Source organism: Aedes albopictus, chromosome 1 (assembly GCF_035046485.1).
Source record: "Aedes albopictus strain Foshan chromosome 1, AalbF5, whole genome shotgun sequence".
Lineage (NCBI taxonomy): Eukaryota > Metazoa > Arthropoda > Insecta > Diptera > Culicidae > Aedes > Aedes albopictus.
The window spans coordinates 98656563-98684326 of NC_085136.1; the positions used below are offsets into that span (position 1 = coordinate 98656563).

Consider the following 27764-nt stretch of genomic DNA (forward strand, 5'->3'; position numbering starts at 1 on the left):
TGACGTAGCTTTTTTAAGCGATTTTTCATACCCCTCCCCCCTCGTAGCATTTCGTCACAAGTTCAGATACCCCCCTCTATAAATGACGTAGCTTGTTAAACACCCCCCCCCCCCCCTCAACAAATATCAAATTGGTTTCATTTGAATAAAATTCACCACGACATTCGTAGGACCCTGCAGGAGTTTCTTCTTACATTTTGGAATTCCTTGAGAAGTGTCTTTTGGTATTCCCATTTTTGAGTATGTCTCCCTTTTTAGTTCCTCCAGCACTTCCTTCTGGGATATCTCTTTTTTTTTCAAAGGTTTTTCTAAAAGTTTATTTTTGGAGTTCTTTCAAGGTTTTCTTCTCCTCTCTTCCACCAGCAGTTTTTTTGGACATCTCTACAGGGATTTTAATCGATTTTTTTTTTGAGATTCCATCAGAATTTCTTTCTGTGTTTCCTAAAGAAGTTCCTTTCGAGATTCCTCCAGGAGTTCCTTCTTGGTTTCCTTCAGGAATTCACTCAGATATTCATTCCAAGATCTCAGGTAACCCCTCCGACATTCTTTCTAAACCCCCCAGGAGTTGCTTCTGGGATTCCTCAAGGTGTTCTTTTTTTGGATTCCTTCAGGAATTGCTTTTCTGGGATTCCTCGAGGACTTCCTTCTAGGATTTATCCAAGATTTTTTTCCCGGGACTCCTTTTGTAACTTTTTCCGGCATCCCTCCATTCATTCCATCCAGGATTCCTCCAGAATATCTTAGAATTCTGCGAGGAATCCCTTTACGGATTCCTCCCATAGTTGCTGCTGGAATTCTTCCAGAGTTTTCTTTCTTAGATTTCACCAGGAGTTATATCCAGATAATCTTCCGTGATTCCCCAAAAGTTGTTTTCGGGATTCCTTCAGAAATTCCTTACGGGGATCTTTCAATTATTTCTTCAGAAATTAAACCAGGAGTTCCTTCTGGCAATATACAAATATCTCCTTCTAAGATTCTCCCAGAAGTTTATTCAAGATTTCTCCGAAAGCTTCATCTAGAATTTCTCCAGGTACTCCTCACGAAATTTCTTTTGAAATTCAGGGATTCCTTCTGAGATTCCTCCAGATCCTTTAAGAATGTTTTCAGAAGTTTTTTTTTTCTGGGATTCCCAGTAGGAATTCCTGTGGAAATGTTATCCTTCTCCTGTTGAGGAAACCTATAAAGAACACAATGAGAAATGCCTTACAAAGTTGCTAGAGGAGCTCCTTAAGAAATTGTTGGATGAATTCTTCGAGGAAGTCCTGTAGAAACTATATAAGGAATAATGCCGTAATGCCTAAAACTTAGAAAAAAAAAATCCTTTGCAACTTTAGCGGCGTGCAGTGCCCTATAGCAAGCAGCAAACTATTGGTCTTGGAAGCATTTGAGCGAAATTGATTTTTGTCTACAAACACAATACATTACATATTCTTTACGCAGGACAACCACTTTCTTAGATACAGTTGTTGCGTCCGAAAGCTGCGTGTTTTACGAAATGAAGCCAGCATTTATTTTCATTATTTGAATAAATGTGAATTAATGTGAATGGAAAAAATATCATGCAATATATTTTTTTATTTACTGGAAAATGATACTTAATGCAAGTAAAAGTTTTATTAATTATGAAATATTTTTTTTCAATATGCCTAGTAGAAAGCTACGTAGCATATCATAAACCCCTACCCCCCTATCGTCACACTTCGTCACAAAATCACAGTAACACACTCAATCCTGAATTGCTTGTTCAGTACGAAAATAGAACAGCAGTACTATTTCGGTTCCTTCGGTAATCGATTTTACTGAGGCTCAGTACACTAACTGTCAAAACCTGGTGCAAAAGTTAAACAATACAGTATAGCTGTTGTACAGCTGTTCTATTTTCGTCAAAAATTTACCGAACACGGTATTCCAAATTAAGTGTGCACAGTTCGTAGACACTAATATCCTTTGTTGATGACTACCGCTACAGGATGCATTGCAAAGGTCGATCCTCTTGGCGTAGGAGAATTTGCTGAAACACCTTTTCAACGTCGGCCACCATCATCATTTGCTTCGTACGGCACCGCTGAACTATCGAACGAAGATCCTCTTGAGTAGTTGGTCCACACAGCAAGCACCCAAGCAACACACATGTTATATAAGAGTTTCAACAGCGCAAGTTTTGGTTGTATAGATGCAAATTTTACGTAATTCTAACATCGTGTTGGATTAACGTCAAATAAACTTTTATACAACCAAAACATGCGCTATCTTCTTCTTCTTCTTCTTGGCATGACGTCCTCACTGGGACAAAGCCTGCTTCTCAGCTTAGTGTTCTATGAGCACTTCCACAGTTATTAACTGAGAGCTTCCTCTGCCAATGACCATTTTGCATGTGTATATCGTGTGGCAGGCACGAAGATACTCTATGCCCAAGGAAGTCAAGGAAATTTCCTTTACGAAAAGTTCCTGGACCGACCGGGAATCGAACCCGTCACCCCCAGCATGGTCATGCTGGATACCCACGCCTTTACAGCTGTGGCTATATGGGCCCCGTAACTAATATATAACATGTGTGTTGCTTGGGCAATCATAAAGAGAAATCCCGGTGGACGTTTTGCAGGAGGTATCAAATACCACCCGGGCCTTCGCCGTTGTGCTCGCCTCCTTCACGACAGTTTGGTGGGGAAGATAACACCAGCTTGTGGAATTTTCGTTACCTTCTCCATATGACCATATGGACTTATAAGATATTCGTCCATAAAACTGGAATATTATTCGGCTTGGCTGGTATCTGCTTGCGAGTCTACGTTCCGTAGCGAGAAACCGCCGTAATGCTATGCTCCTCGACTCGCTTATCCGAGCAATCATTTCGTCGTTCTTTGGTAGTGCTACTGTATGACGTCCTTCCTTTGAACGTTGAACTTTTCTTTCAAATACGCCCTTGAAGATTCCAACTATTCGCATTTTCAGAACCTTTCGAGTAAGTCCTCTAAGACGAGACATTACAGTGCACCCGTAGAGAATGTTGCGAATTAGAAATTCCTCCGCCAATCACCCAACCGAACGCAGTTTTGCTGATTGTTGGCAAACGCTCTCCTAAAAACTCTGCGACCAGTGTGAAATAAATCGAAGAAACATTCGATTCCTAGAACCACATCCACCGTGTTGGGTTGAAAGAATCAAGGATCCGCCAACACAAATCCGTTTGGAATCGACCACCCTTCCGTATTCACTGTCGTTATTGGTAGGTTGACAGTCACCTTAGGGGCTGTCCTTAAACCACGTGGTCAGGGGGGGGGGGGTAAATCTCCTGGACAAAGTCACAAAAATAGAAAACACTTCAGACAGGCTGCACAAGTTGAGCAGTCTGAAGGAAAGAACAGCAATGATGAACCATTGTGTTAACACAGAGCACAGATTTGACCTGCGGCACGGTAAAGGCTGGGTATGCTGCGCAATTCAGATCCCATTGTGATCCACTACCCAAGTAACAGAACTAGCTGAACAACAGTTTCTTAAGCCAAAGTTTGCTTAAGAGTAGTTTGTTCCACTTTTGTACAACAAAAATGTTTGTTGGGTAGCCTCTGCCCAGCAACTCCTATCCCTACCTCCATGCGGTACCGGCCGGAAACTATGAGCAACCTTGGAGAAGATCGGGTAACCAACCCCGGTGGGAACTTTGGTCGTAGGCTGACAGGGAAGGGGGGTTTGCTTCGGCAAACCTGAGCGTCTGTTCTCCAGGAGGAGCGGCTCACAACAGCGTCTGATCCCCATATTAGGGGCGGCTGATCTACGTCCGAGTGCCAGGGAAGGACTCTAAGCTCAACTGTGCACTATGGTCCTCCGGAAAGTAGGGGGTTGGTGTCAGGCCCTACGAGCCAGCCGTAAAAAAACATTGTAACGGAAAATGAGCAACAGAATAATACGAACCGAGACCAACGGTAACGACCCCAGCGAACAAAAAGGACTTGCGATTGGAAACTCGGTACGTGGAACTGCCGATCTCTCAACTTCATTGGGAGCACCCGCATACTCGCCGATCTACTGAAGGACCGCGGGTTCGGCATCGTAGCGCTGCAGGAGGTGTGTTGGACAGGATCCATGGTGCGAACGTTTAGAGGTAATCATACCATATACCAGAGCTGCGGCAACACACGCGAGCTGGGAACAGCTTTCATCGTGATGGGTGATATGCAGAGGCGCGTGATCGGTTGGTGGCCGATCGACGAAAGAATGTGCAGGTTGAGGATCAAGGGCCGATTCTTCAACTTCAGCATAATAAACGTGCACAGCCCACACTCCGGAAGTACTGATGATGACAAGGACGCATTTTACGCGCAGCTCGAACGCGAGTACGATCGCTGCCCAAGCCACGACGTCAAGATCATCATAGGAGATTTGAACGCTCAGGTAGGCCAGGAGGAGGAATTCAGACCGACGATTGGTAAGTTCAGCGCCCACCAGCAGACGAACGAAAACGGCCTACGACTCATTGATTTCGCCGCCTCCAAAAATATGGCCATACGTAGCACCTTTTTCCAACACAGTCTCCCTTATCGTTACACCTGGAGATCACCACAGCAGACGGAATCTCAAATCGACCACGTTCTGATTGACGGACGGCACTTCTCCGACATTATCGACGTCAGGACCTATCGTGGCGCCAACATCGACTCCGACCACTATCTGGTGATGGTCAAACTGCGCCCAAAACTCTCCGTCATCAACAATGTACGGTACCGGCGACCGCCACGGTACAACCTAGAGCGACTGAAGCAACCGGATGTCGCCTCAGCATACGCCCAGAATCTCGAAGCCGCGTTGCCAGACGAGGGCGAGCTCGATGAGGCCCCTCTAGAGGACTGCTGGAGTGTGAAAGCAGCCATCAACGACGCAGCCGAGAGCACCATCGGGTACGTGGAACGGAATCGACGGAACTAATGGTTCGACGAAGAGTGCAGAACGGTTTTGGAGGAGAAGAACGCAGCGAGGGCGGTAATGCTGCAGCAAGGGACTCGACAGAACGTGGAACGTTACAAACAGAAGCGGAAACAGCAGACCCGCCTCTTTCGGGAGAAGAAGCGCCACCTGGATGAAGCGGAGTGTGAAGAAATGGAACTGCTGTGCCGTTCCCAAGAATCACGGAAGTTCTATCAGAAGCTCAACGCATCCCGCAACGGCTTCGTGCCGCGAGCTGAAATATGCAGGGATAAAGACGGAGGCCTCTTGACGGACGGACGTGAGGTGATCGAAAGGTGGAAGCAGCACTTCGATCAGCACCTGAACGGCGTGGAGAACGTGGGCACGGGAGCCCACGGCAACGGAAGGAACGACGACGCCAGTGCAGCGGAGGACGGAAATGAACCAACTCCCACGCTGAGGGAAGTTAAGGATGCCATTCACCAGCTCAAAACCAACAAAGCAGCTGGTAAGGATGGTATCGCAGCTGAACTCATCAAGATGGGCCCAGAAAAGTTGGCCACCTGTCTGCATCGGCTGATAGTCAGGATCTGGGAAACCGAACAGCTACCGGAGGAGTGAAAGGAAGGGGTAATCTGCCCCATTCACAAAAAAGGCGACCATTTGGAATGTGAGAACTTCAGGGCGATCACTATTTTGAATGCTGCCTACAAAGTGCTATCCCAGATCATCTTCCATCGTCTGTCACCTAAAACAAATGAGTTCGTGGGAAGTTATCAAGCCGGCTTCATCGACGGCCGGTCGACAACGGACCAGATCTTTACCGTACGGCAAATCCTCCAGAAATGCCGTGAATACCAGGTCCCAACGCACCACCTGTTCATCGACTTCAAAGCGGCATACGATAGTATCGACCGCGCAGAGCTATGGAGAATCATGGACGAAAACGGCTTTCCTGGGAAGCTGACTAGACTGATTAAAGCAACGATGAACGGTGTGCAAAACTGCGTAAGGGTTTCGGGTGAACTATCCAGTTCATTCGTATCTCGCCGGGGACTGCGACAAGGTGACGGACTCTCATGTCTACTCTTCAACATCGCGCTGGAAGGTGTGATGCGACGAGCCGGGCTCAACAGCCGGGGAACGATTTTCACAAAATCCGGTCAATTTGTGTGCTTCGCGGACGACATGGACATTATCGCTAGAACATTTGGAATGGTGGCAGAACTGTACACCCGCCTGAAACGCGAAGCAGCAAAGGTCGGACTGGTGGTGAATGCCTCAAAAACAAAGTACATGTTGGTAGGCGGAACCGAAAACGACCGGATCCGTCTGGGTAGTAATGTTACGATAGACGGGGATACTTTCGAGGTGATGGAGGAATTCGTCTACCTCGGATCCTTACTGACGGCTGACAACAACGTGAGCCGTGAAATTCGGAGGCGCATCATCAGCGGAAGTCGGGCCTACTACGGGCTCCAGAAGAAACTGCGGTCGAAAAAGATTCACCCACGCACCAAATGCACCATGTACAAAACGCTGATAAGACCGGTGATCCTCTACGGGCACGAGACATGGACCATGCTCGAGGAGGACCTGCAAGCTTCGGAGTTTTCGAGCGACGCGTGCTAAGAACGATCTTCGGCGGTGTGCAGGAGAACGGTGTGTGGCGGAGAAGAATGAACCACGAGCTCGCTGCACTTTACGGCGAACCCAGCATCCAGAAGGTGGCCAAAGCCGGAAGGATACGTTGGGCAGGGCATGTTGCAAGAATGCCGGACAACAACCCTGCAAAGCTGGTGTTTGCAACGGATCCGGTTGGCACAAGAAGACGTGGAGCGCAGAGAGCACGATGGGCGGACCAGGTGGAGCGTGACTTGGCGAGCATTGGGCGCGACCGAGGATGGAGAGCGGCAGCCACAAACCGAGTATTGTGGCGTACTATTGTTGATTATGTCTTGTCTTAATGATGTTGAACAAATAAATGTATGTATGTATTTGACCTGCAGAACGCCAGTACATTAGACCATAGCTTGAAAACAAATAGACTATCGATACTAGAGGTATGCCATATAATGACAACACAAAATTTATATAAACAAACGTACAGGTGTAGAGGGGTTACACACATGCTATACAGGTATCATGCACACACGGAACAGATTATCTCACAGAAACAGACAAAATAGGAACGATCTTCACACATAATACAATAGAAACAGATGAAGCGCGAATGAATCAACGGTAGAACAACGGTAGAATAACGTAGACAGAAAAGACGATTGAAGTTGAAGAGCTTGATAGTTAATAAGTGTTATATTGAATTGTGGGCGAAAAACATACAGTGGAGGCGTACAGATGGTAGTACTAGATTACCAAACCGTAAGTTTAAATTCGGACGCAAATCACATAGTATGACACTTAACACAAAAAAAACTTTTCATAGGACTTCCCAACGACAAAACTAGGACAACACTACAGGCTGAATGTTTTTGGACAGCTACGAATAATTCTTTGTAAGTTCATGTTTTTTGTAAAAGTACTATTAATTATTGTTTTTTAAATATTGTTTCTGTCTGTCATCACTCAAATAAAAATAGATCCCTGATGAAGATCCAAATTAGGATCGAAACGTTGGAGCCATGAAAATAAATTCGTAGGCCAATTATTAAGACTTCAAGCCAGAACAAATCATTCGATATAAAACTCATCCTAACCTCTTTCCGAAGCAATTCCTTCAAATGGTCCCAGAGAGACCTATCGTTTTGGTTTATATAGCAAAGACAACGTGCGCCAAAAAATGCTGAATGTTAGGTCATTATGGTGTATAACAACTAATTAGAACAATCTTCCTTTCTATTTCAGAACGAGGAAGGTGCATGTTGCCGCCTGCGGATAAAAGTTATCGCTGGGCATCAGCTGGCCAAAAAAGACATCTTCGGTGCTAGGTTCGTATTTCTTCCAACTACCCTAGATATCCAATACATTTCCGCCTCCTTCCGCAGTGACCCGTACGTCCGGATCGACCTGAACACCATCACCGGCGACGAGAACATCGACTCGGTGCTGACGAAAACCAAAAAGAAAACCCTCAACCCCAAATGGAACGAGGAGTTCATCTTCCGGGTGAAACCGAACGAGCACAAGCTGGTCTTTCAGGTGTTCGACGAGAACCGGCTGACGCGGGACGATTTTCTCGGGATGGTGGAGCTTCCGCTGTCGCAGCTACCGAAGGAATCCGACGACGAGGGTGTTCAGGTGCCAATCAAAAGCTATCCGCTGCGGCCCCGAAGGTCAGTGGGGTATGTTTGAGTTCGTTCGATTTATTTTACGTTATTTTGTTGCACACTAATCTTGTTTTGCTAGTTTTCCGGTTTTATTTTTTCTAGAATTGGGAAGTTTGGTTTTGATTTCACCGTTTTTTAGGTTGGCGATTGAGTTGCGCGTATGTCTTGAGCTCGCCGATTTGCGCTAACAGCTGGGCGCAGTTAGTCTATATCGCACCAATTATTTTTAACAACTTTTAACCTTTGGGATATAACAGGGAGAAACTTTATTATGCAAAACCTATTGAGAGAAATCTTCATTTTTGCTTTTAGTGCTCGGTCGAAGGTGCGCGGACAGCTGGATCTGTACCATGCCTATATCCAAGATCAGAATGCAACCAGCGAAACGGATTGGGAAATCATCGAGTCAAATAATTCAATCTCTAGTGTAAGAATGGCATACCTCTACTTGCATTTCAAGATGTACCTAACGTGGAATGAATCTTTTCAGAATTCTAACATCGCCAACAATGCAGCAGATACGCTTCCTTCCGGCTGGGAAGAGCGGCAGGATGCCAACGGACGTACCTACTACGTGAATCATTTACAAAGGACAACGCAATGGGAGCGACCAACTGCCACGTAAGTAAATACTAAGTAAATGCTTTAGGTCTCGATCAACGCCCTCTATCACTATAGCTTGGGTCGCTTCTCATTGTTGAATTTCGGGTTATAAGAAGGCGTACTCTTAGGCATAATTAGGGGTTATTCTGTATCTGGCTTGACGGATTTCGGAGGAGGTAGTAATTCAAGGAGTGGAAGTGTAGGGAACCTCATTAGAATCCTGACTGGCACGCCGGGAGATCTATGGATAGCGCGTGGTTGGCGAGGGCCGTCAACAAAAAGAGAGTCACGTGCGTTTCCTGTCTGGCGCGACCTTGCACTCAGTTCATGGGTTGAGGACTGGCCTCCTTTCGTGCTAGCGATACTTCGTAGTGGTGGTGACGCGTGGTATGACTTAGGGCTTAGGGCTTAGATGTTTCTGTGGTCAGATGACCACCTTTCTTCGACGTCGTGACTTCGTACCATCGATGCCCTGATCGGCAACGCGAGCTGGCCAAGCTTACTGCCAAACGGTTAATGACGACTATTGGAGGGGTTTCCATGGATTACATCGGATGAAAGACGGCAACAAGCGCTGTGGTGCTACGATTTGTAAAGACTTGTAACGATTAAAATTTTACTTGAATCTCATTATAATCCTGTGGTTAACACCTAGGTGCTGCGAATAGAAACGGTTTTATTTTTCAAGCTAGCCAACACACACCTACACACTTCCGGCACACAGCTTGTAAACACGCACGAGTGTTCAATTTTCTTGCAGCCACCTCTCTCAGCGCGGTTGTCAAACACGCCGTCGCGACGCTGTTCGGAAGTGGTAAACATGATCAATTCACCATTATTCCGATTTTCTTCTCGTGTTCAAAGTTTATTATTTTCCATTCGCGATGGAAAGTTTAATGGATAGTTGTTACAAAATTAGCTAAAATAGGCTCAAAACCAGTGAATCAAAATTCAACCATCGCGCAACAATAATGACAATGTCGCAACCTGTATTTGTTGCGACAAACAAACCCATGCGACATAAGTTTGTCCCAACTTGGAAATAATGGGATTAACATCGTGTACCACGAGTTTAGAGATTTTTAAGCCTTGCATTGCGATTTTCGAACGGTAACTTCGAGTCGGTAAACACTGCAACTCTGGTGAAGCTCTATCATCAAACCGTTTCGACTTTGGGTTAGCAATAATTGATTATTCACGAGTTGAAAAGTACGCAACAAATTCTGCTTCTGTTTTGTCTGCAACAAAAAATTTCGAGATCATGTCATTATCTGTTACCATTGGGGATAAAGAGTAATCGTCGCACCTTCTTTGTTGCTTGTTTTGTGCCTCTTTTGTCTGACAATTCTCTTCACTGCTCAAAACAATGTTTATCCTTCTCCTCGCTTTCTAACGGCTTGACAGCGGCAAATGAAGATATCGTGACAACAGGTTTGATATCCGCAGCACTTAGATAACAATACTTTTCAATCAATCACACAGGTTCAACATCTTCAATGTTTGGCTCCCGCTGAGAGAGCATACCCTGACAACCAGTAATCGTAAAAGATATTGCAGAAGATGATAATGTGGAGGCCATATGCGTGCATGCCTCCATTTAGGCGCATGTAAAATGTATGCATATCGCATCCACTTTAGCATCCTATTCAACATATTATACGATCACTGGTTGACTGGGTATTGAGTCAGTCCGCGATACTCAGGTTAACACTGACGTCCTGTATAACGTATGTACTGACGATACCAACTTGCCCTTGATTTGTCTTGAGACTTGACTAAAACTTGGGCGGTGCCGTGACACCACTGTACGCTCAACATGATTCCTCTATCAAAGCATCCGTCTTCAGTGCGGACAGTGACGACACGGATATAGACGTTGGACCTTTAAAAAATGCTGATGTTAAGGTAAGTGTCATTTCAAAGAAGGGGCATTCTCGTTCTTGAGAAGGACCGTCGTGCCGATATGAATCTTGTTCTGCTGCTTGTTCCATTTAGTGCAGTTATGGAGATCCGAGAAGTATTGCGTAGATGATCTGCTTCGGGCCTGCTGCTCGGAGAATGACAGATGTAGACGGTATACAAGAGGTGATCCAAGGATTCGAAGTCGGCTACGTAAGTCATACCGGTGCCCTGCGGTTGAAATCGACCCTTACCCTCGACCCTTAACTCTTAAATTGCCGTGGGGAGAATATCCTGGTTGTATTGCTGTCGTGGCGTAGGCATACTGGGCTGTATCCGAGCCCGCTGATGGAAAGGGGTCATCGGGAAGGTCGGGGCAGGTGGAATCCCCATGCCGGCTCGTCCTTCTGTGTGCTGGCTGATAGGGTCTTACTTGCGGGAAGGTTAAATCGCTGTGCACGCGGTTTCAGTTCTTGATACTTGCTGTGCAGTTGGAAGCATGCTTCCTTGGTGGACTCTCAAAAAGCGAGTCATCGATATTCATTGCTGCATGCTACGCTACTAAACTCGAGGGCGCGATGTGTACTAGGCTCTCTCTGAAGCAGTGCCTGCTTGGTGGTCCCGAAGAGAATTAGGGTTTGGCGACCATGGGAATGTTATTTAGTGGGTCGATGAAAGAGTAGTCCTGGCTTTCACTTTTTCTGTAGAAGACGGTCCTTAACCCCACACTACTTGGACCTCCCTGTTCAGGTGCCTGTTGAACAGATTATCCCCCCATGGTTTAGAAGAAAAAAATAGCTTTGGGATGGCAGTTAGTGGTCGCTGAAGCAGGAAGTGCCCTGGATTTAGAGCCACGAAATCGCTAGGAACACTGCTGACTGGGGCTAGCGGACGCCAATCGAGGACCTCTTCGATCTGCGCAAGTGCAGACACAATTTTGTCCACCTTCAGCACTTTTGTTCCGACAGTCTTCCTGAGGCGTTTTTGCTCCCAGTGGCAATCAGCGAACATTGTGAAAGAGTCTATACAGCTTTATTAACCCTCGAGCAGTCGCGTTTTTGACTACCTTCAGCGACACCGCGCTCGCGCTGTGTACCACAAACGTGCATTTTTTATGGTGTATTCAGTACACGACGCGATTGCTCCCGGGTTAACTTCCGTTTCGCTTCTACGAAGGTCGTTTCGTTGCGTAGTCTAACATTGAAAATTGGGGCTTGCCACGACGAGTTGTGAACCGTTTCAGCGCTGCTAGGAACGCATGCGTGGCCATATCCATCTTCAGCTCCAGATGGACAGTCTTGACCGCCACACACATGAATATTCATACATAGCACTTCACTGAGCTTGTTCTACGATTGAGGTTCTAGACTTGGAATGGACCGCAATAATCCACGCCGATGGCCAATGGAAGAACAATCATCAATTGATCCAGAGCTTTGGGCGTGTTGCGAAAGCATGGACTCCATCTGCGGATCACATTCTCGGTTGAAATTTTGATGTGAATTGTTTCAAAATTTTCCGCGGTGAAAGAGCTTGTAGTGTAAGTGCCGTACGAAAATCGTTGCGCTTGTGGTGTAGGTTATAAGGATGCTTGCGGTTGTACGATATCGATGTCTTAGAGAGCCGGCCACCGACGCGCATGAAGCGCAACGATATTGAAGGAGTCGTGGACAGATCCCCTTTAGGCAAACTCTTCTAGCTTATACGGATAGAATCCCTTGGAACGAGCAAACCATCGCTTTAGATTGCCAGCTCTTGCTCCGCAAGCGGCAGGAAACCAGATCTCATGAATGGCCGATAGGATTTATGCGGGTTCCGTCAAGAGTTCCGTAAACGAAGATCGTTCTGCGAAGATTTTGCAAGGAGCATGAGCTGGACATGCGGGTGTTGGACATTTTTCTAGCACTGATATGTCAAACTCGACGCTGGAAGCATCCACTGTATGTGGTCAGAAGGATCAGAACAGTTGATCCTGAGCCAGCAATTACGGCCCTTCGAACCAAAGAGTTTGATACTGCAAGTGCGCTGGAAACATTCCACGGGAAATAAGGTCTGCGGGGTTTCCAGTGTCTGGAACATGATTCCTAACTCCATCCTTGGTGAGATGCTGAATCGCCGACACGTGGATTGTCCGACAAGTCTGTCCAGAAGTACGCTGGAATGCTTGGGTTGATCTGATTATACTTCTCGTTCAGGTGACTCAGCAAGAGTTCCGAGGACTGTTCAAGGTGCCATCCGACGCAGTGAAACCGAGGTAAAAGCACACTCCGTACGCAGCTTCTGAGGCGTCGCAGAAGCCATGTAGCTGCACTTCTGTGTAATCGTTTCTGTCGCCAATCCAGCAAGCAATCGGTAGAGACTCCAAAGCGACCATGGTTTGCTTGTATTTCTTTCACATCTAATCGAGAGGATCATCCCAGTCGAAATTTTCGCACCCCGTGCCGTTGGATGCATATTTTCGCTTGGACTACAACTGGCTCAACTACACCCAGTGCATCCGACAACTAAGTAGCGTCGGAGTGAACACTGCACTTCGTCATGGAGGATCTCCACTTGGGGAAGGTGAAGCAGAAATTGTTGGACTTGGTGTCCCATCACAGCTCCGCAATCTTGACCGCTGCGCTTGAGGTGTCTAGAACCAGGACTGATCGCTTGTTTCGTATATGCTTGGGAATGGTGGAAAGCAGTGCCGGTGGGTTTGAGTTCCACTTTCATTAGCTGTCGTGCATTGCGGACTGTGTCCGCTCCAGACAACATGTCGTCAACGTAAAAGTCATCTTGGACCACCCGGGGCACAATCGGATTCGTGTATACACTGTCCTCTCTCAGCTTCTTTAGGCGACTTTTGACCAGATATGAAGCACTCGCAGCGTAAACCGTGAGCAGTTCAAACGTTTTCTTTAGTTCCTCCGAAGTGTCCCTCCAAAGAATGCGCTCTAGAAGTTGGTCTTGCTCTGGAATATGGTCTAGGTCTATCCGATACATTTTGGTTACATCGGCGATGACAGCGACTCGACGATGGTGTAATAGGTGGATATCAGATCATTCTAAACGACTGGCTTCTTTGGCATTAAAGCGTCATTAAGCGAGATTTCGGTTTAAGTTCGACACGACGCATCAAGCATGATTCTCAGCTTCATTGTTGTGCTGTCCGGCTGCAGCAGTGTATTGATGCGGCATGTAATTCACCGGATCTCCGTTGGTTTGCGCTCCGTCGTCGTAGGACTCCTTGAGTTCGGCGTTCAGGCTAAACCGCTACTCCAAGTAGAACTCCGTCCCAATGATCATATTTATCGAACTAAGGTCTCCGAACAAGGGACTCGCTGTGTCCCACTTCGGAGGGAATTTCCAATAAGTCCATTCGAACAGATTTAAGCTGTAACATTTGAATGCTTATTGGCAAAACCTGACACCGCGTGTTACATTTGAAAAGGGCCTATCTCTAAAATGCAAACAAATCGATTTTAATACCATTCCATAGCATCAACAGTAGCTATAGGCCCCGACAGTAACTATAACCCGCCTAATCGATAAACTTATCAGAATACACCCCATCTTCAAAACAACCAATCACTGCTTTTTTCAAAATCATTCATAACCCCGTGCTCCAAATGGGCCAGTAACGGTAAAATTTTGTTTACATTGGTAGGCCTTCTCGTTTAAAGGGCCGACAACCGAAAATTTTCCGAACGGCTCCCGGCCCGAGTGCTTAGAGAGAGAATTCTCTCTCTCAAAATGGGTCAAGCCTTGATTCGATGTCACTCGGGGGGGCGAACCACGCTAAGAAAGTTTCAGAAAGACTCACAATAAGGCCGACACCCGGTGAAACATTTCAAATTAGCTTAACATATTTTTCTATAATTGTTCATACTTTTTTGATAAATTTTGATGCAGTTTTGATTATTGAAGCATAGATACATCTATTTTTGTGTCATCAGAACGAAAAGCTTGTTGAAAAATCCTCAAACTTAGAAATACGAATAGAAAATGTGTTGGAAATTGTTTGCATCGATTTTTCTCAATGTTTACGTTCTGGGGATAGGCTCTTTTCAAATGTAACGTGAGACACCACATCAGCTCGCCAATCGAGGAGGTTGACTTGTATGCTTTCACAGATTTCGTCGAGGTCGCGTTGCTATTGCCAATACCTTGCACCATCGGGAAATTCGGCTTCGCCTTGATATTTTACTTCTTGGAGAACCTACTGGTGAAGTAGCAGATTTCCGAGCACAAATTCAGCAGCGTTCTGTCTAGTGCGGTGTTGCCAAAACGCTCCACTACCTTTAAGACGGCAGTAGACATCAACACTTGAGGAGTTGTGGTGCCAAAGCCGTGCGGTGATTCAGTGGCTTCGAGAGAGATTGCAGGTTGTGGGTGAGTGTTTTGTGATCGAATCACCGGGAATTACTACTACCGCCGGGTAGGTACTGTATCTCTCAACTGGAAACTGACCAGTTGTACAGGTCGCTGCTTTTTTCTAAACCATAGGGGGGAAAATCTGCTCAACAGGCACCCTAACAGGAAGGTTAGGGTAGTGTGGGGTTAAGGCCGTCTTCTACAACAATAGTTAAAGCCAGGACTACTCTCTCCTTGACCCACTAAAACACATTTCTATGGTTGCCGATCCCTTTGTCTCTCCGGAACCACCAAGAAGGCATGGCTTCAGAGAGGGGCTAGTGCACATCGTACCCTCAAGGTTAGCTGCGTAGCCTAGCAGCAACGAACATCGATGACTCGCTCTGGAGAGTCCATCACGGTAACATTAGCCAGTTTCCCGAGTGGTCCTCACCACTCCCTTTGTCCTTGGAAGGCGGACAGGGTCAACCTTGCCCGCGCCCAACTGCTTAGTAGACATCAAGAAATGATGCCCACGTGCAACCCAATCTGACCTGCCCGCAAAGGATGGGTATCACTACCCTTCAGGCCCTATCAGATGCACCCGAAGGTTGCAGACAGCAGGAACTCACCTACCCCGACCCTTGTCGGGGACCCCTTTCCAACCGTGGGCTCGGAACCAACCCAGTAGACCGACGCCACGACAGCACCGCTACCGGGACTCCCTCTCCACGGCTACTTAATCGTTGTAAGGGTCGATCTCGACCGCAGGGCACCGGTATGACCTACGAAGCCGACTCCGAATCCCTGGACCACCTCTTTTACCGCATCGAACTAGCCATTCTCTGAGTCCACGTGCCACCTCCTCTGTAGCTCCCAGACGATATGGGTGATAACCATTGAAACAGGTCGCTGCTTCTTAGCCTTATCCGCCACTCTAGTACTATCGCTAGTAAGTCGATATCTGTACTTCACTCCAAGACTGACTGCCACAGCAAACAGTGATCGTCGGGATTTTTCGCAGACGGATTGATCCATTTGTTTCTGCATCTATCTCGCACTGGGCACCTGGTTGAGAGCTCCTCGGTGTCGGTGATCTCGTCCAGGTTCAAACACAATAAAGAGTCTCCTCCGCTGCCAGGGCTCTTATTTCAACCTTTTCGTCCAGAACTTCTTGGGCTATCGCTCTATAGGCCGTGCCATGCCATAGAGCTTCCTTTTTAGCACAATTATCATCTCTTCCATCCCGATACGCTGGATGTGTTTCATATCCACACCCAGCCTCGAGCACCCACTGAGTCTTCATCCACCAACAGGACATTCCATCTGCTTTGGCCATGCACCTCGAGTCGCGGTTCACTCTAATACCTACAGCTCTAGAAAGCTGTGTAGTCTCGCCAAAGCCGTGGTTGTATCCTCGGCCAAGAAGAAGCTGTCGACCTGGATGGTGCTGCTTTCGTGCGCCGACCGAAGCTTGCTCCTTAGGCAAAAGGAGTTGTTCCTTTTTGAACATAGCTGAACTTGCAGAGTTTCAGCAGACCTTCAGGTATCAGTAGGTCGGCTCCAGAGGCATGTTCTCTTCCATTTGGGAAATTTGTGCCACCAGGCCAGCCCTCGCGAACGGATTCATCGTCGCACACTCCGTCTCTCCACTACTCACGTCCACTTTTTGATTGACCATCTCTATTGCCGTAAGGTCTCCTTAAAGCCGGTAATTCTATTTGTCAATGAAGTAGCCTTCAGAGATCCCAATGGTTATCTATGCAAGTATGGAGGCCACCCGAGGGTGAGCAGTCACAGCTCCTAATGAGAGTTAAGCCCAGAGCTAGATCATTGCGAATCAGGAGTCTATTTCAGCTCAATTAGTTGCCTTTACTGGGTACAAGTCGGAAACATACTTTAGGGTCGCCGTTACAGTTCAGTGTCACTCGATTTTCTAAACGAATAGAATTCCGTCGCTACCAGTTCACCTTATGCGAGGTTACATAAGTGTGTGCCATCTCGGTTGCCAATTCCAAAGCATTGAATAACAGAAGACAGCTGGCTATGGAAAGGGCTACCAGGCTAAGCCAAGCAAAACTTACTCGGTGTAGACTGTGACCGGCGTATTGGTGGACTCAAGCTTTTGCGAGCATGCGTCGTGTTTGTCTTCGGGCTAGAGAGGATCTTTGAGGGGCTCTTGCCGTATAATGATCCGCGTGTTTGAGCTTTTTTCTAGAGATCGCCGCTGTATAAGGCGATCGAGAAGGGGATGGATAACGATGAGCCTTTTTACTCCGAACCTGGATTTAAAAGCACAGTTTAGATCTGACTTTAAAAGTAGCAAGAGTGGAGCGGACCTGGTGTGATGGTTAGAACACTAGACTATCACGCCGAGGACCTGGGATCGAATCCCACTCCCGACATACTCGCAAATGTGAGTTCTTCCTTCGGAAGGGAAGTAAAGTGTGGGTCCCGAGATGAACTAGCCTAGGGCTAAACATCTCGTTAATACAGATATAAAAAAAAGTAGCAAGCTGTTCCGATCATGTCTGGACGAGGGTATCTTCCGGGAGGTCTGGAAGCGGTGGAGCCTGATTATATTGCCGATCGGCGGGGAAAACACTCGTTGACCTGTTGGTACGTAGACCAATAAGATTGGCCAACATGACGAAACAGATATTTGAGAAAATCATCCTCAACAGATTGTTGAGGTACACCGAGGGTCTAACTTAGCTTCCGGAAAATATGTCGATCGTAGACACTATCTTAATAGCTAGAATAGATGATTAATTCCGCACCAACATTTCAAAAGAGCGTAACTGCATTTACAACCAATGCCTTCTCACAAAGCTGTGGAGCGTATCCCATCCCTCTCGAGCAATCCACTAGCACAAATAGAAAGATAAAATCCTCCTCTTTCGATTAATGGATGTGAATTGCGTGAGATGAATGAAATACGACCCACAGCTCTGTGAGAAGGCATTGGTTGCAAAAGCAGTTACGCCCTTTTGAAATGTTGGTGCCGAATTAGTAATTAGTTCCTCTTTCTGCGTTTAACCTTCAAGATGCTGGAATCGTCGTTGAGTAGTACAGCTGTATCGCCGTTACATATGTTTAGCAATAACAGTCCTGTCAGCCGCAAAGCAGACAAATTGGCCGGATTTCTTGAATCGTATCCTGGATGTTGAGCCCCGCTCGTTACATTATGCTTTCCGGGGCAATGTTGAGCAGCAGACATTAAAGTTCATCATCTTCTCCCAGTTTCTGTCGACATTTGAATGAACTGAAGAGTTCAGCCGAAACCTTACCGCAGTTGTTTTGCTCGCCGTTTATTATCGTTGTAAACAGTCTTGTAAGCTTTTCAGGATACCCTCTCACGCCATGAATTTCTATAGCTCTGCGCGGACGACATTTTTGTATGCTGCCGTGAAGTGATAAGTTCAGACCTAATAGATACCTGATAATGATATAAAGATATCAGTAGCAATACAAAATACTAATTCTCTATACAATTCGTCCATTCCAGATTAAGCCAATCATCACAGGACAACGATATGGCAGCCGCCTTCCAGAGACGTGTTCATATCAGCGTGGACGACAACATCACGGTAACTATCACCTCTGCCATTCAGCTCCCCTTTCTTTACAGATTATCGTGACCTGCCATTCAGGTCAACTCGCCAAAACCTTACTCAGCATGCCGTTCACTTAACGTTTCGATTTCATTCCCTTAATTTCTTATTAACGCTGCATGCCATTCTGTTGAACTTGTTTGTATTGGTGGATTGTGTTTCGGTATGATCGTTTCCGAAGGACAACGAAAGCGCGAGCACCGACAACGATTCGATCTGTTTGACGAACGACGATGACGAAGACGACGATGGCGATGACGGTGAAGAAGTGGTGATCGGTGATCGGCATGCGTCACGGTCTTCATCGTCCGCCGGAGGATCGGTCTTATCGCGTCGTGAAACGGTCGATTCGCAGTCTTCGGTTGTCATCGAGGTACATCCGGAAGATCGGGCAGAGGAAGCAGAGGACGAAGTGGCAACGGTGGATTTTCAGCAGGATGAGGAAATCGGAATCGATGTGCTCAGCATCGACCTCGAGGACGAACATGATCAAGAGGTGGAGAGAGTGTGTTTGTGTGTTGTTTTTGATTGAGTGTGTGAATGTTGGATTACTTTTTTTTAGTTCAGTAGTTGTAGTAGTAGTAGTAGTAGTGGCACGAGTTTTATTATTTCTTTTTCAATTCACTCACATGTTTTTGTCCGTGTGACTGTGTTCTGCAGGCAAGCAATGCAAGCCTTGCGTCAACCTTACGGTCGACCGCCTCGTTGAGTAATTCGGTTAGCTCTCTTGGTGTTGGACCTCCAGGATCGTCAACGAATGCTACAAGCAACGGCGAAGAAGCGGCAGAGGGTGCCGTGGTGTTCCGATCGGATTCGCTACGATCGCTTCCGACAATCCGGGTCAGCTCACCGCCACATCTTCCGGCAGCGTTAGTTAGGAGCCCTAGCAGGGTGGCTTCGGTAGCGAATCCTACCCTGGCAGGTGTTAATCGAAGGTTGGTGGTGAACTGTTCCGGAGTTGGCGGAAGCAGCTTTTTGACTAACATCCTTGTAACTTTGAAGAAGAAGACTTCCTCCGATGGTGCCTATCATACTGCCACGACAGCCTTCCGTGGATCAACAGCATCTTGAAGAAGCCGAGGAAGAAGCTCCTCCGTCACCACAAGAAGTTCTCCAGTTCAGTGGAGACGAACATGAGGTAATCTACGTTGTTGCTTTCCGTGTCGGCGCTGTGTTGTCCTTGTGACTATTGCTACATCATCCGAGTTGTTTGCTATTGCTAGTGATCCTAGAGGCTGCTGTAATCGTGCGGATATTACTGCTACATGCGTTGTCGGTGGTGGGATATTGGAGAGTTCGATCAGCTGGAAGTAAGCCGTGTTTTGATGCTCTTTTCAGGACTTGGATCACTCGGTTCAGAACCGCGTCCTGCAGCATTTGAACGAAAGCAGTCGACGTTCGTCTAGCCGGTCTTCGATTGGAAGTGCTGGTAGTGCTGGAGTTCATGGGAGATCCGTTGGAGACGCCGATGAAGCAGACAGCGGAGGCGGTGGGCGGCGATCTTCCACCAATAACAACAACGACACAGGTGATGATCGGTCTTCGCGGTCGTCCACATCCAATGAGAATGATTCGTCCAGCAGTAGTCCCGCTGGTACGGATGTGGTTCTGCCAGCAGGTTGGTCCATGCAGCTAGCTCCAAACGGAAGGGTGTTCTTCATCGATCATAACGAGAAGAAAACTTCGTGGGTGGATCCGAGAACGGGACGGGCCAGCCCTATGCCGAATGCGTCCAGCAGTTCGACGGTGAGCGACTCCAGACGACCGGAAGATGGGTTGGCACCTTTGCCAGAGGGATGGGAAGAGCGAGTGCATTCGGATGGGAGGACCTTCTTCATCGATCACAGTGAGTTCCATGGCAGTTTTCGTTGCTACATGATCCTAACATGAGCTTTTATCTTGTAGATACGAGAACTACGCAATGGGAAGATCCACGTTTGTCGATGCCAAATATTGCTGGCCAGGCAGTACCTTACTCAAGAGATTATAAACGAAAGTATGAATATCTGAAGGGACAACTGCGGAAACCGGTAAGTGTGGTAAACCAACATCAAACCAATACCAATCTAAAACCAAACCAGAACCAAACCAAAACTAAATCAAACCAAAACCAAACCAAACCAAACCAAAACCAAACCAAAACCACACCAAAACCAAACCAAAACCAAACCAAAACCAAACCAAAACCAAACCAAAACCAAAACCAAACCCAAACCAAAACCAAACCAAAACCAAACCAAAACCAAACCAAAACCAAACCAAAACCAAACCAAAACCAAACCAAAACCGAACCAAAACCAAACCAAAACCAAACCAAAACCAAACCAAAACCAAACCAAACCCAAACCAAAACCAAACCAAAACCAAACCAAAACCAAACCAAAACCAAACCAAAACCAAACCAAAACCAAACCAAAACCAAACCAAAATCAAACCAAAACCAAACCAAAACCAAACCAAAACCAAACCAAAACCAAACCAAAACCAAACCAAAACCAAACCAAAACCAAACCAAAACCAAACCAAAACCAAACCAAAACCAAACCAAAACCAAACCAAAACTGACCGATTCACTTCCTTGCAGGCTAACGTACCGAACAAGATCGAGATCAAGGTCCGGCGGGTGTCGATCCTGGAGGACTCCTATCGTATCATCAACTCCATCACAAAGACGGAACTTCTCAAAACCAAGCTGTGGATAGAGTTCGAAGGCGAAGCCGGGCTGGACTACGGTGGCCTAGCCCGAGAGTGGTTCTACCTGCTGTCCAAAGAGATGTTCAACCCGTACTACGGGCTGTTCGAGTACTCGGCCATGGACAACTACACGCTGCAGATCAATCCGTTCAGTGGGCTGTGCAATGAGGATCACCTGCACTACTTTAAGTTTATCGGTAGGGTCGCGGGGATGGCCGTGTACCACGGGAAACTGCTGGATGCGTTCTTCATCCGGCCGTTCTACAAGATGATGCTGCAAAAGCCGATCGATCTCAAAGACATGGAATCTGTGGACATGGAGTATTACAACTCGCTGCTGTGGATCAAGGAGAACGATCCGAGCGAGTTGATGTTGACGTTCTGTGTAGACGAGGAGACTTTCGGCTATACCAGTCAGCGGGAGCTGAAGCCGAATGGAGCGGATATTGAAGTCACGAACGAGAACAAGGACGAGTACATTAAGCTGGTGATCGAGTGGCGATTCGTGGCGCGAGTTAAGGATCAGATGTCTGCATTTTTGGATGGGTTCGGTCAGATCGTTCCGCTGAACTTGCTGAAGATCTTCGACGAGAACGAGCTGGAGCTGCTGATGTGCGGTATTCAGAGCATCGACGTCAAGGACTGGAAACGGAATACTCTCTACAAGGGTGATTACTACGCCAACCATGTCATCATTCAGTGGTTCTGGAAGGCAGTGCTGTCGTTTTCGAACGAGATGCGATCGCGGTTGTTGCAGTTTGTGACCGGAACCAGTCGGGTGCCGATGAACGGGTTCAAGGAGCTTTATGGATCTAATGGGCCGCAGATGTTCACTATCGAGAAGTGGGGCACCCCGGAGAACTACCCGAGGGCGCATACTTGGTGAGTTGGGTTAATGTGCGCGAAAGAGTTTCCATAACGAATTTCAATTTTCAGCTTCAACCGTCTGGATCTACCACCGTACGAGAGCTACCTGGCGCTGAAGGATCGACTGATTCAGGCCATCGAAGGAAGTCAAGGATTCGCTGGCGTTGATTAAGCCGATCCGTGATCCGTGTAAATATCTTAAAAATTGACAATCCATTGGAAGAGCCAACATTCCTCTGGATATGCCGCAGCTTGTATCCACTACTGTTCGCTCAACAACGGTAGACCAGAATATGTTTAGAGAGATGTACTGTAACAATATCTTCTCGAAATCCGTCGCTTCAATAGCAGTTATTCAAGACATGACAATCTACGATGATACCCGATAGGCATGCACGCGCACACATCCAGCAGACACTATAGGTAAACTCCAACAAGCATTGAGTAGTGGGTAAAATGGGTCCAAAATGGCAATTTTCAGAAGATGTTAAGGCTGGTCGACTTTCCTTACCTAGATTATTTGTGTCCTTGAATTTGGATAGGCTAGGTCATTCTCAGTATCCTTTGGGATGTCCTTTGAGATAGCTCTGAGAATATCTTCAGGGCTGCCCCTGGTAAAATCTCCAGGGCTTTCCTAGAAAGTCCTCCAGAAGTACCCCCGGAAATGTCTCCGGAGCTGCCTCTGGGATTGTCTCCAAGACTGCCCTAGGTATGTCTTCAGGACTGCCCATGGAAATATCTTCTGGGCTGCCCATGGAAATGTCTCCAGGGCTCCGCTAGAAAGTTCTCCAGCGCTGCCCTGGGAATGTCGTCAGGGTACCCCAAGGAAGTCCTCCATTTCATTCCATAACTGTCATTGGGAATGTCTCTAGGGCTGCCCCTTGAAATGTCTCCTGGGCTTCCCCTGAGAATATCTCCAGTGCTCCCCTAGAAAGTCCTTCAGGGCTGATCCTGGGAATGACTCCAAGATTGCCCCTGGAAATGTCTCCAGAGCTGCCCCTGGAAGTGTCTCCAAAGCTGCTCCTGAGAATGTCTCCAGGGCTGACCCTGGAAATGACTCCAAGACTGCCCTTGGAAATGTCTGCAGATCACTCCAAGAAAGTTCTCTAGGGATACCCTTGAGAAGCCCACAAGGGATTCCATTGGAAAGTCCACCAGGGATTCTCATGGTCATCATAATCAGACTCCTCTTCTAAAATTACGCTTTTGGATCCACTTTGCCCACTGTGAATCGATACTATGAGCATCCAAAATATCCCAGATTTACAACGCCAAAATAAAATAAAAACATCCGACAGAGCGATTTCCCACTTTTTGATCGTTGTTTCGTGTTAGTTGAAACTCAACAAAAAAAAAGAAGAGCAAATCGATTTTTAGAAAACTTATTTGCCTTATCGTTACTGCACTTGCACTTGCACACTGCTGTTGTTTGACCGCTTTAGAGAAAATTTTTAAACACTACTACATATTAGGCCACTACAAAATTATACCCGACGACTCATATACACGCGTGATTTATCATCTTTCCTTGTATTGTAAAAAAAAAATCTTAAGAAAAAAACAAGGTAATTGTTATCTGTTGATTGTTTGAGATCGTTATCCTTCCCGATATATACCTACGTAATTATTATTCGCTGAGAGTTTTCTCTTCATCCTTGAGCAGGCGGTAGTTGACGAAACGCATGACGAATCCGATCTTTTTTCCATCTCCTAGCATCTAGATGTGGAATCAAACCCCGAGAATAGGAAAACAAAAACATACACTACACTGTTACTTAAGCTGATAGAGCTTTTATCAGAAAGAACTAATTTATTTAGGGCAAACATAAAAAGAGAAAGAAAGCAAAAAAAGAGATGAGAAGGCAAGTTGGAATCGGAATTACATATGACGGCTCCCAGCATAGCAGAGAATGGCAAGACAGAATTGACGGAAGGAAACGGGAACGAGATTATGTTTTAGTGCGGGGCTATTTATATGGAATCAAAGAAATATTACAACATAGCTAAATATTTTCAAAGTATTTTTAATTCTTATGACAGAGAGTAATATTGTAAAGCATTACATTGAAACTGATCAACGGTGGTTTTGGTATGTTCCAAGATATCACACTTCCCTTCTGATGAACAATGTTAGTGTTTGTATGTCACGATTCGACTCAAGAACCACTGATCGGATTTTCAATGACCTTGGAAGAAGACAAAGCGTTGTTCATAAACTACGTCGATCCTAATTTTTGCCATCTTTGAAACCCTACCCCCTTCTCAGTAGTTTCTGGATAGACTCTTGGAAAACTTCAATATCTCCAGGAATTGTGGAGAAAGGGGGCAAACTGGAATCTCAGAAGGGAACCGAAAATCAAATGATTTGAAGGTGTGATTTTGGTGTGTTTTAGAGAGGAAAAGGGGATTTTAGGTGATACGGGACGCTGTGTTATTTTTCCTATCTTTCCTCTCTTTCTAACAATTTGCCTCGCGATTTTGAAGATGGTAATTTCAATATCTATCGCACTGAAGTGGCTGAAAAACAATCAGCATATGCACTGCAAGTGAGCATACACAATGATAAGTTTTCATCCCATAATATGAAGTAGAATCTGAGATTACCATCTTAGTAACAATACAGCAATGGTGGATATTTCCTCGATCGTCGCGTTCGTCCTTTAAGGGAGTTTCGTATGGTTTCATGGAATTCCAAAAAGGATTTCATGAATTCCAGAGATGTTTCGGGCAAGTTTTTAGGTATTTCAGAAGGATTTTACAAAGCAGGAACTTACTTCTCGAGAAAAGTTTTTGCTCCCGGAGGTATCCAAGAGTTTTAAGGGAGCCTAAATGTAGACGATACAAAGGGTTTCTGTGATGTTTCGAAAGTGAGCTCCAGAGGAATTCAACAGGCTAAAGATAGTTTCAGTCATTTTTAGATATGTTTCAGGGGCCTTCAAGGGGCTTTCAGGGGAATTTGTGACTTGTTTTAGAGGGATTTAAACCCTTCCATACTCCAGAGGCGTTTCTATTTAGAGGTTTGAAGGTGGTTCATGAGGATTCAGGAAGCTCCAGGACTATACTCAAAAACCCCTGAGACTCCCTAAAACATCCTGAAACCCAATGAAACGCTCCGTAAACCCTCTTAACTTCTCTAAATCAACCGAAAACTCGCTGATACGCCCCTGAGATCCTCCTAAAACCAGATATGCATTTTAAACGCTCATATTCACGCTTATGTTCAAAGAGCGTGCCAAAAATGTTCCCTAATTGCTCTTGCGTGCGTGCGTGTTTACAGTTTTGAACCAAATCTAGGTAACTAAATTCCTCACGGAACTTGACACTTTATATTTGGTAAAAGTGTACAAGTAGGGGCGATATTTTTACCCGGCGCCACTGTGCTGCAATCATTCTTGCAGAAGAGAAAAAGTGCAAGCAGATCAAAGAAAATTTTCACTCCCATGTAACAGTCCGTATACACTGAGCAAAAATCCCCGCCATAAATTGAATGATTTTTGCCACATCCGAGCCCCATGCCTATTTTCAGTCAAGAATCGGATGATTTTCGTTTGATGCAGCGTCCTTCAAAACCAAAACAATTTGAATGATGACTATCTCAGAAAAAGATGATTTTCGTTTTTTTAAGGAAACCAATAAATGAATGATATTCATTCCTTTTCCGGTATGATTTCTTGTAGGGTCTGTTTATTTCTAAATTAATATTAAAAAAAATAGAAATTGGAAATTAATAATTTATTTTTATATAATTTCAATCTGACCAAATTTAAATTCAATATGAAAAAACATATACGTAGGTCTCCTAGTGGATTCGGCAATCCGACGCAAAAACTAGATATTCCGGACTTAACTCTGGAAGCATCCTGCTTGGCATCCTGTAAATGAATTCCAGGCATAGGACCAAAAATGTTTGTAGAACAAAATAATGAACAATAATTCTTTCTTACCTTTGATGATGTGTTCTTCGGATCCAAGAATCTCGAAAATCATCAAAGTCCGAAACCACCATCTTACTTTTAATCAATGACAGATGTAGGCCTAAAAACGAATGATTTAGGATTTAGAAAATACTTTCAGATGATTTGTGATAATCAATCACAACAAACCCTATGCGAAAAATCATTTAATTATTGTGACAATTGTATTCTCAAAACAGGATGATTTTTATTCAGCAGGACGCAGTAAAGCCATTCTGCTGAGTTATCATTCAAAATAAAGATTCTGAGGATCTGTATCGCATTGAACGAAGAATCATTCTTTGCACGGTGGGGGTTTTCGTTCAGTGTAATAAACTCTTTCATTATAGTCGGTCCGAGTCGAGTTTTATTTGCCTCGTCATCGCGAGTTCCTCGGGTTAATTCCGTCCGCTTTCGGTGTTGGCCTGTTCACTGCGTTGCCTGCTGGGTGTCCGCCGGGTAATCCCACAGATTATGGGCTCCAGGTCGTGTGGGGGAACTGGAACAGAACGTGTTTGTGCGAAAGTACGTTTTCGAGAATGAGGTTATGTCGCTCGGCGAATAACCACAGGGATTGCACTCAATTGGACTGTGTAAATTTCGTCGTCACCGTCGTCGTGAGTGCGAACAAGTCGAGACAAGTTTGCTCGAGACGACGAGACTCTAACTCGCTCGGTGCGCGTGAGCGATAGTGAAAAAAAAAATTGGGCTCGTTTTCGTTCGATCGCGGGTTTACGAAAGGAACTGAAAATGAGCGAGAAATATTTGTTTTCGCGATTAAGTAACCAGAGCTATCCCGTCCGGAAGAAGCGCATGGCGATGCTTCTCAAGCGCGAAGATTTATGGTCGGTCGTGTCGGAACCAAAGCCGGAACCGGCAACGGACGGGTGGCTGAAACGTGACCAGAAGGCGCTAGCTACTATCGTTCTGTACGTCGAAGATTGTCAGCTGAATTTAGTGCGGGATGCAGTTACAGCGACGGAGGTGTGGAAAGTGCTCCAGGATTTCCACGAGAAAGTGACGGTGACGTCGCGGGTGGCACTGCTGAGGCGGATTTGCAGTCTCAACATGGCTGAGGGAGGAGACATCGAGAAACATCTCAAGATTGCGATGATCTATCGCAGTCTCCCTGAATCGTACGGAGGTCTGATAACGGCATTGGAAAGCAGACCCGATGCTGACCAGACGCTGCAGCTGATCAAACAGAAGCTTCTCGACGAGCACCAGCGATGCGAAGAACGATCAGAGGACGTTTCGGAGAAAGCCATGAAGACACCGAACACAAAGTGAACCCTTCCGGCACGGCAACAAGGCGAAGAAAGTAGTGGAGAAAGATGTACCGATTTGCATCGCAGCTGGAGGCAGTCGACGCAAAGGCTGCTGCTGGTACGTCGACAGCGGGTGCTCTAGTCATATGACTAGCGACAAGGACTTCTTCGACAAGTTGGACGAAAGTGTGAAAATCAAAGTGATTCTCGCGGATGGTTCGGTAACCACGTCAGCTGGTGTCGGTAAAGGTTCGGTCTAGTGCGTCGACGGTGAAGGAAAAGTAATAGACATTCTTTTCAAAGAAGTGCTTTTCATTCCGACCTTGGAAGGCCGACTGGTAT

General features: G+C 46.1%; 2 protein-coding genes across 9 annotated transcripts in view; both read left to right on the top strand.

The window, feature by feature from the left end:
• Positions 1–24275, top strand: part of LOC109400382 (E3 ubiquitin-protein ligase Nedd-4) — a 35241-nt gene extending 10966 nt beyond the window's left edge. The window contains exons 2-13 of one of the 8 annotated variants that reach the window (XM_062845071.1): positions 7768–7850; positions 7908–8195; positions 8502–8616; positions 8680–8810; positions 18535–18616; positions 18822–19136; positions 19301–19575; positions 19643–19778; positions 19979–20486; positions 20546–20670; positions 21225–22216; positions 22271–24275. In XM_062845071.1, the coding sequence (XP_062701055.1) occupies positions 7768–7850; positions 7908–8195; positions 8502–8616; positions 8680–8810; positions 18535–18616; positions 18822–19136; positions 19301–19575; positions 19643–19778; positions 19979–20486; positions 20546–20670; positions 21225–22216; positions 22271–22373 (3153 nt within the window). In that variant the 3' untranslated portion in view covers positions 22374–24275. Of the gene's footprint in view, positions 1–7767; positions 7851–7907; positions 8205–8501; positions 8811–18534; positions 18617–18821; positions 19137–19300; positions 19576–19642; positions 19779–19978; positions 20487–20545; positions 20671–21224; positions 22217–22270 lie in introns of all 8 variants that reach the window. The other 7 variants (XM_062845070.1, XM_062845069.1, XM_062845068.1 and 4 more) reach the window with 7 other exon arrangements.
• Positions 24276–26904: 2629 nt separating this feature from the next.
• LOC134288810 (uncharacterized) lies at positions 26905–27444 on the top strand. Its single transcript, XM_062854697.1, has one exon. The coding sequence runs from the start codon at positions 26905–26907 to the stop codon at positions 27442–27444; it is 540 nt and encodes a 179-aa protein (XP_062710681.1).
• The last annotated feature ends 320 nt before the right edge of the window (positions 27445–27764 follow it).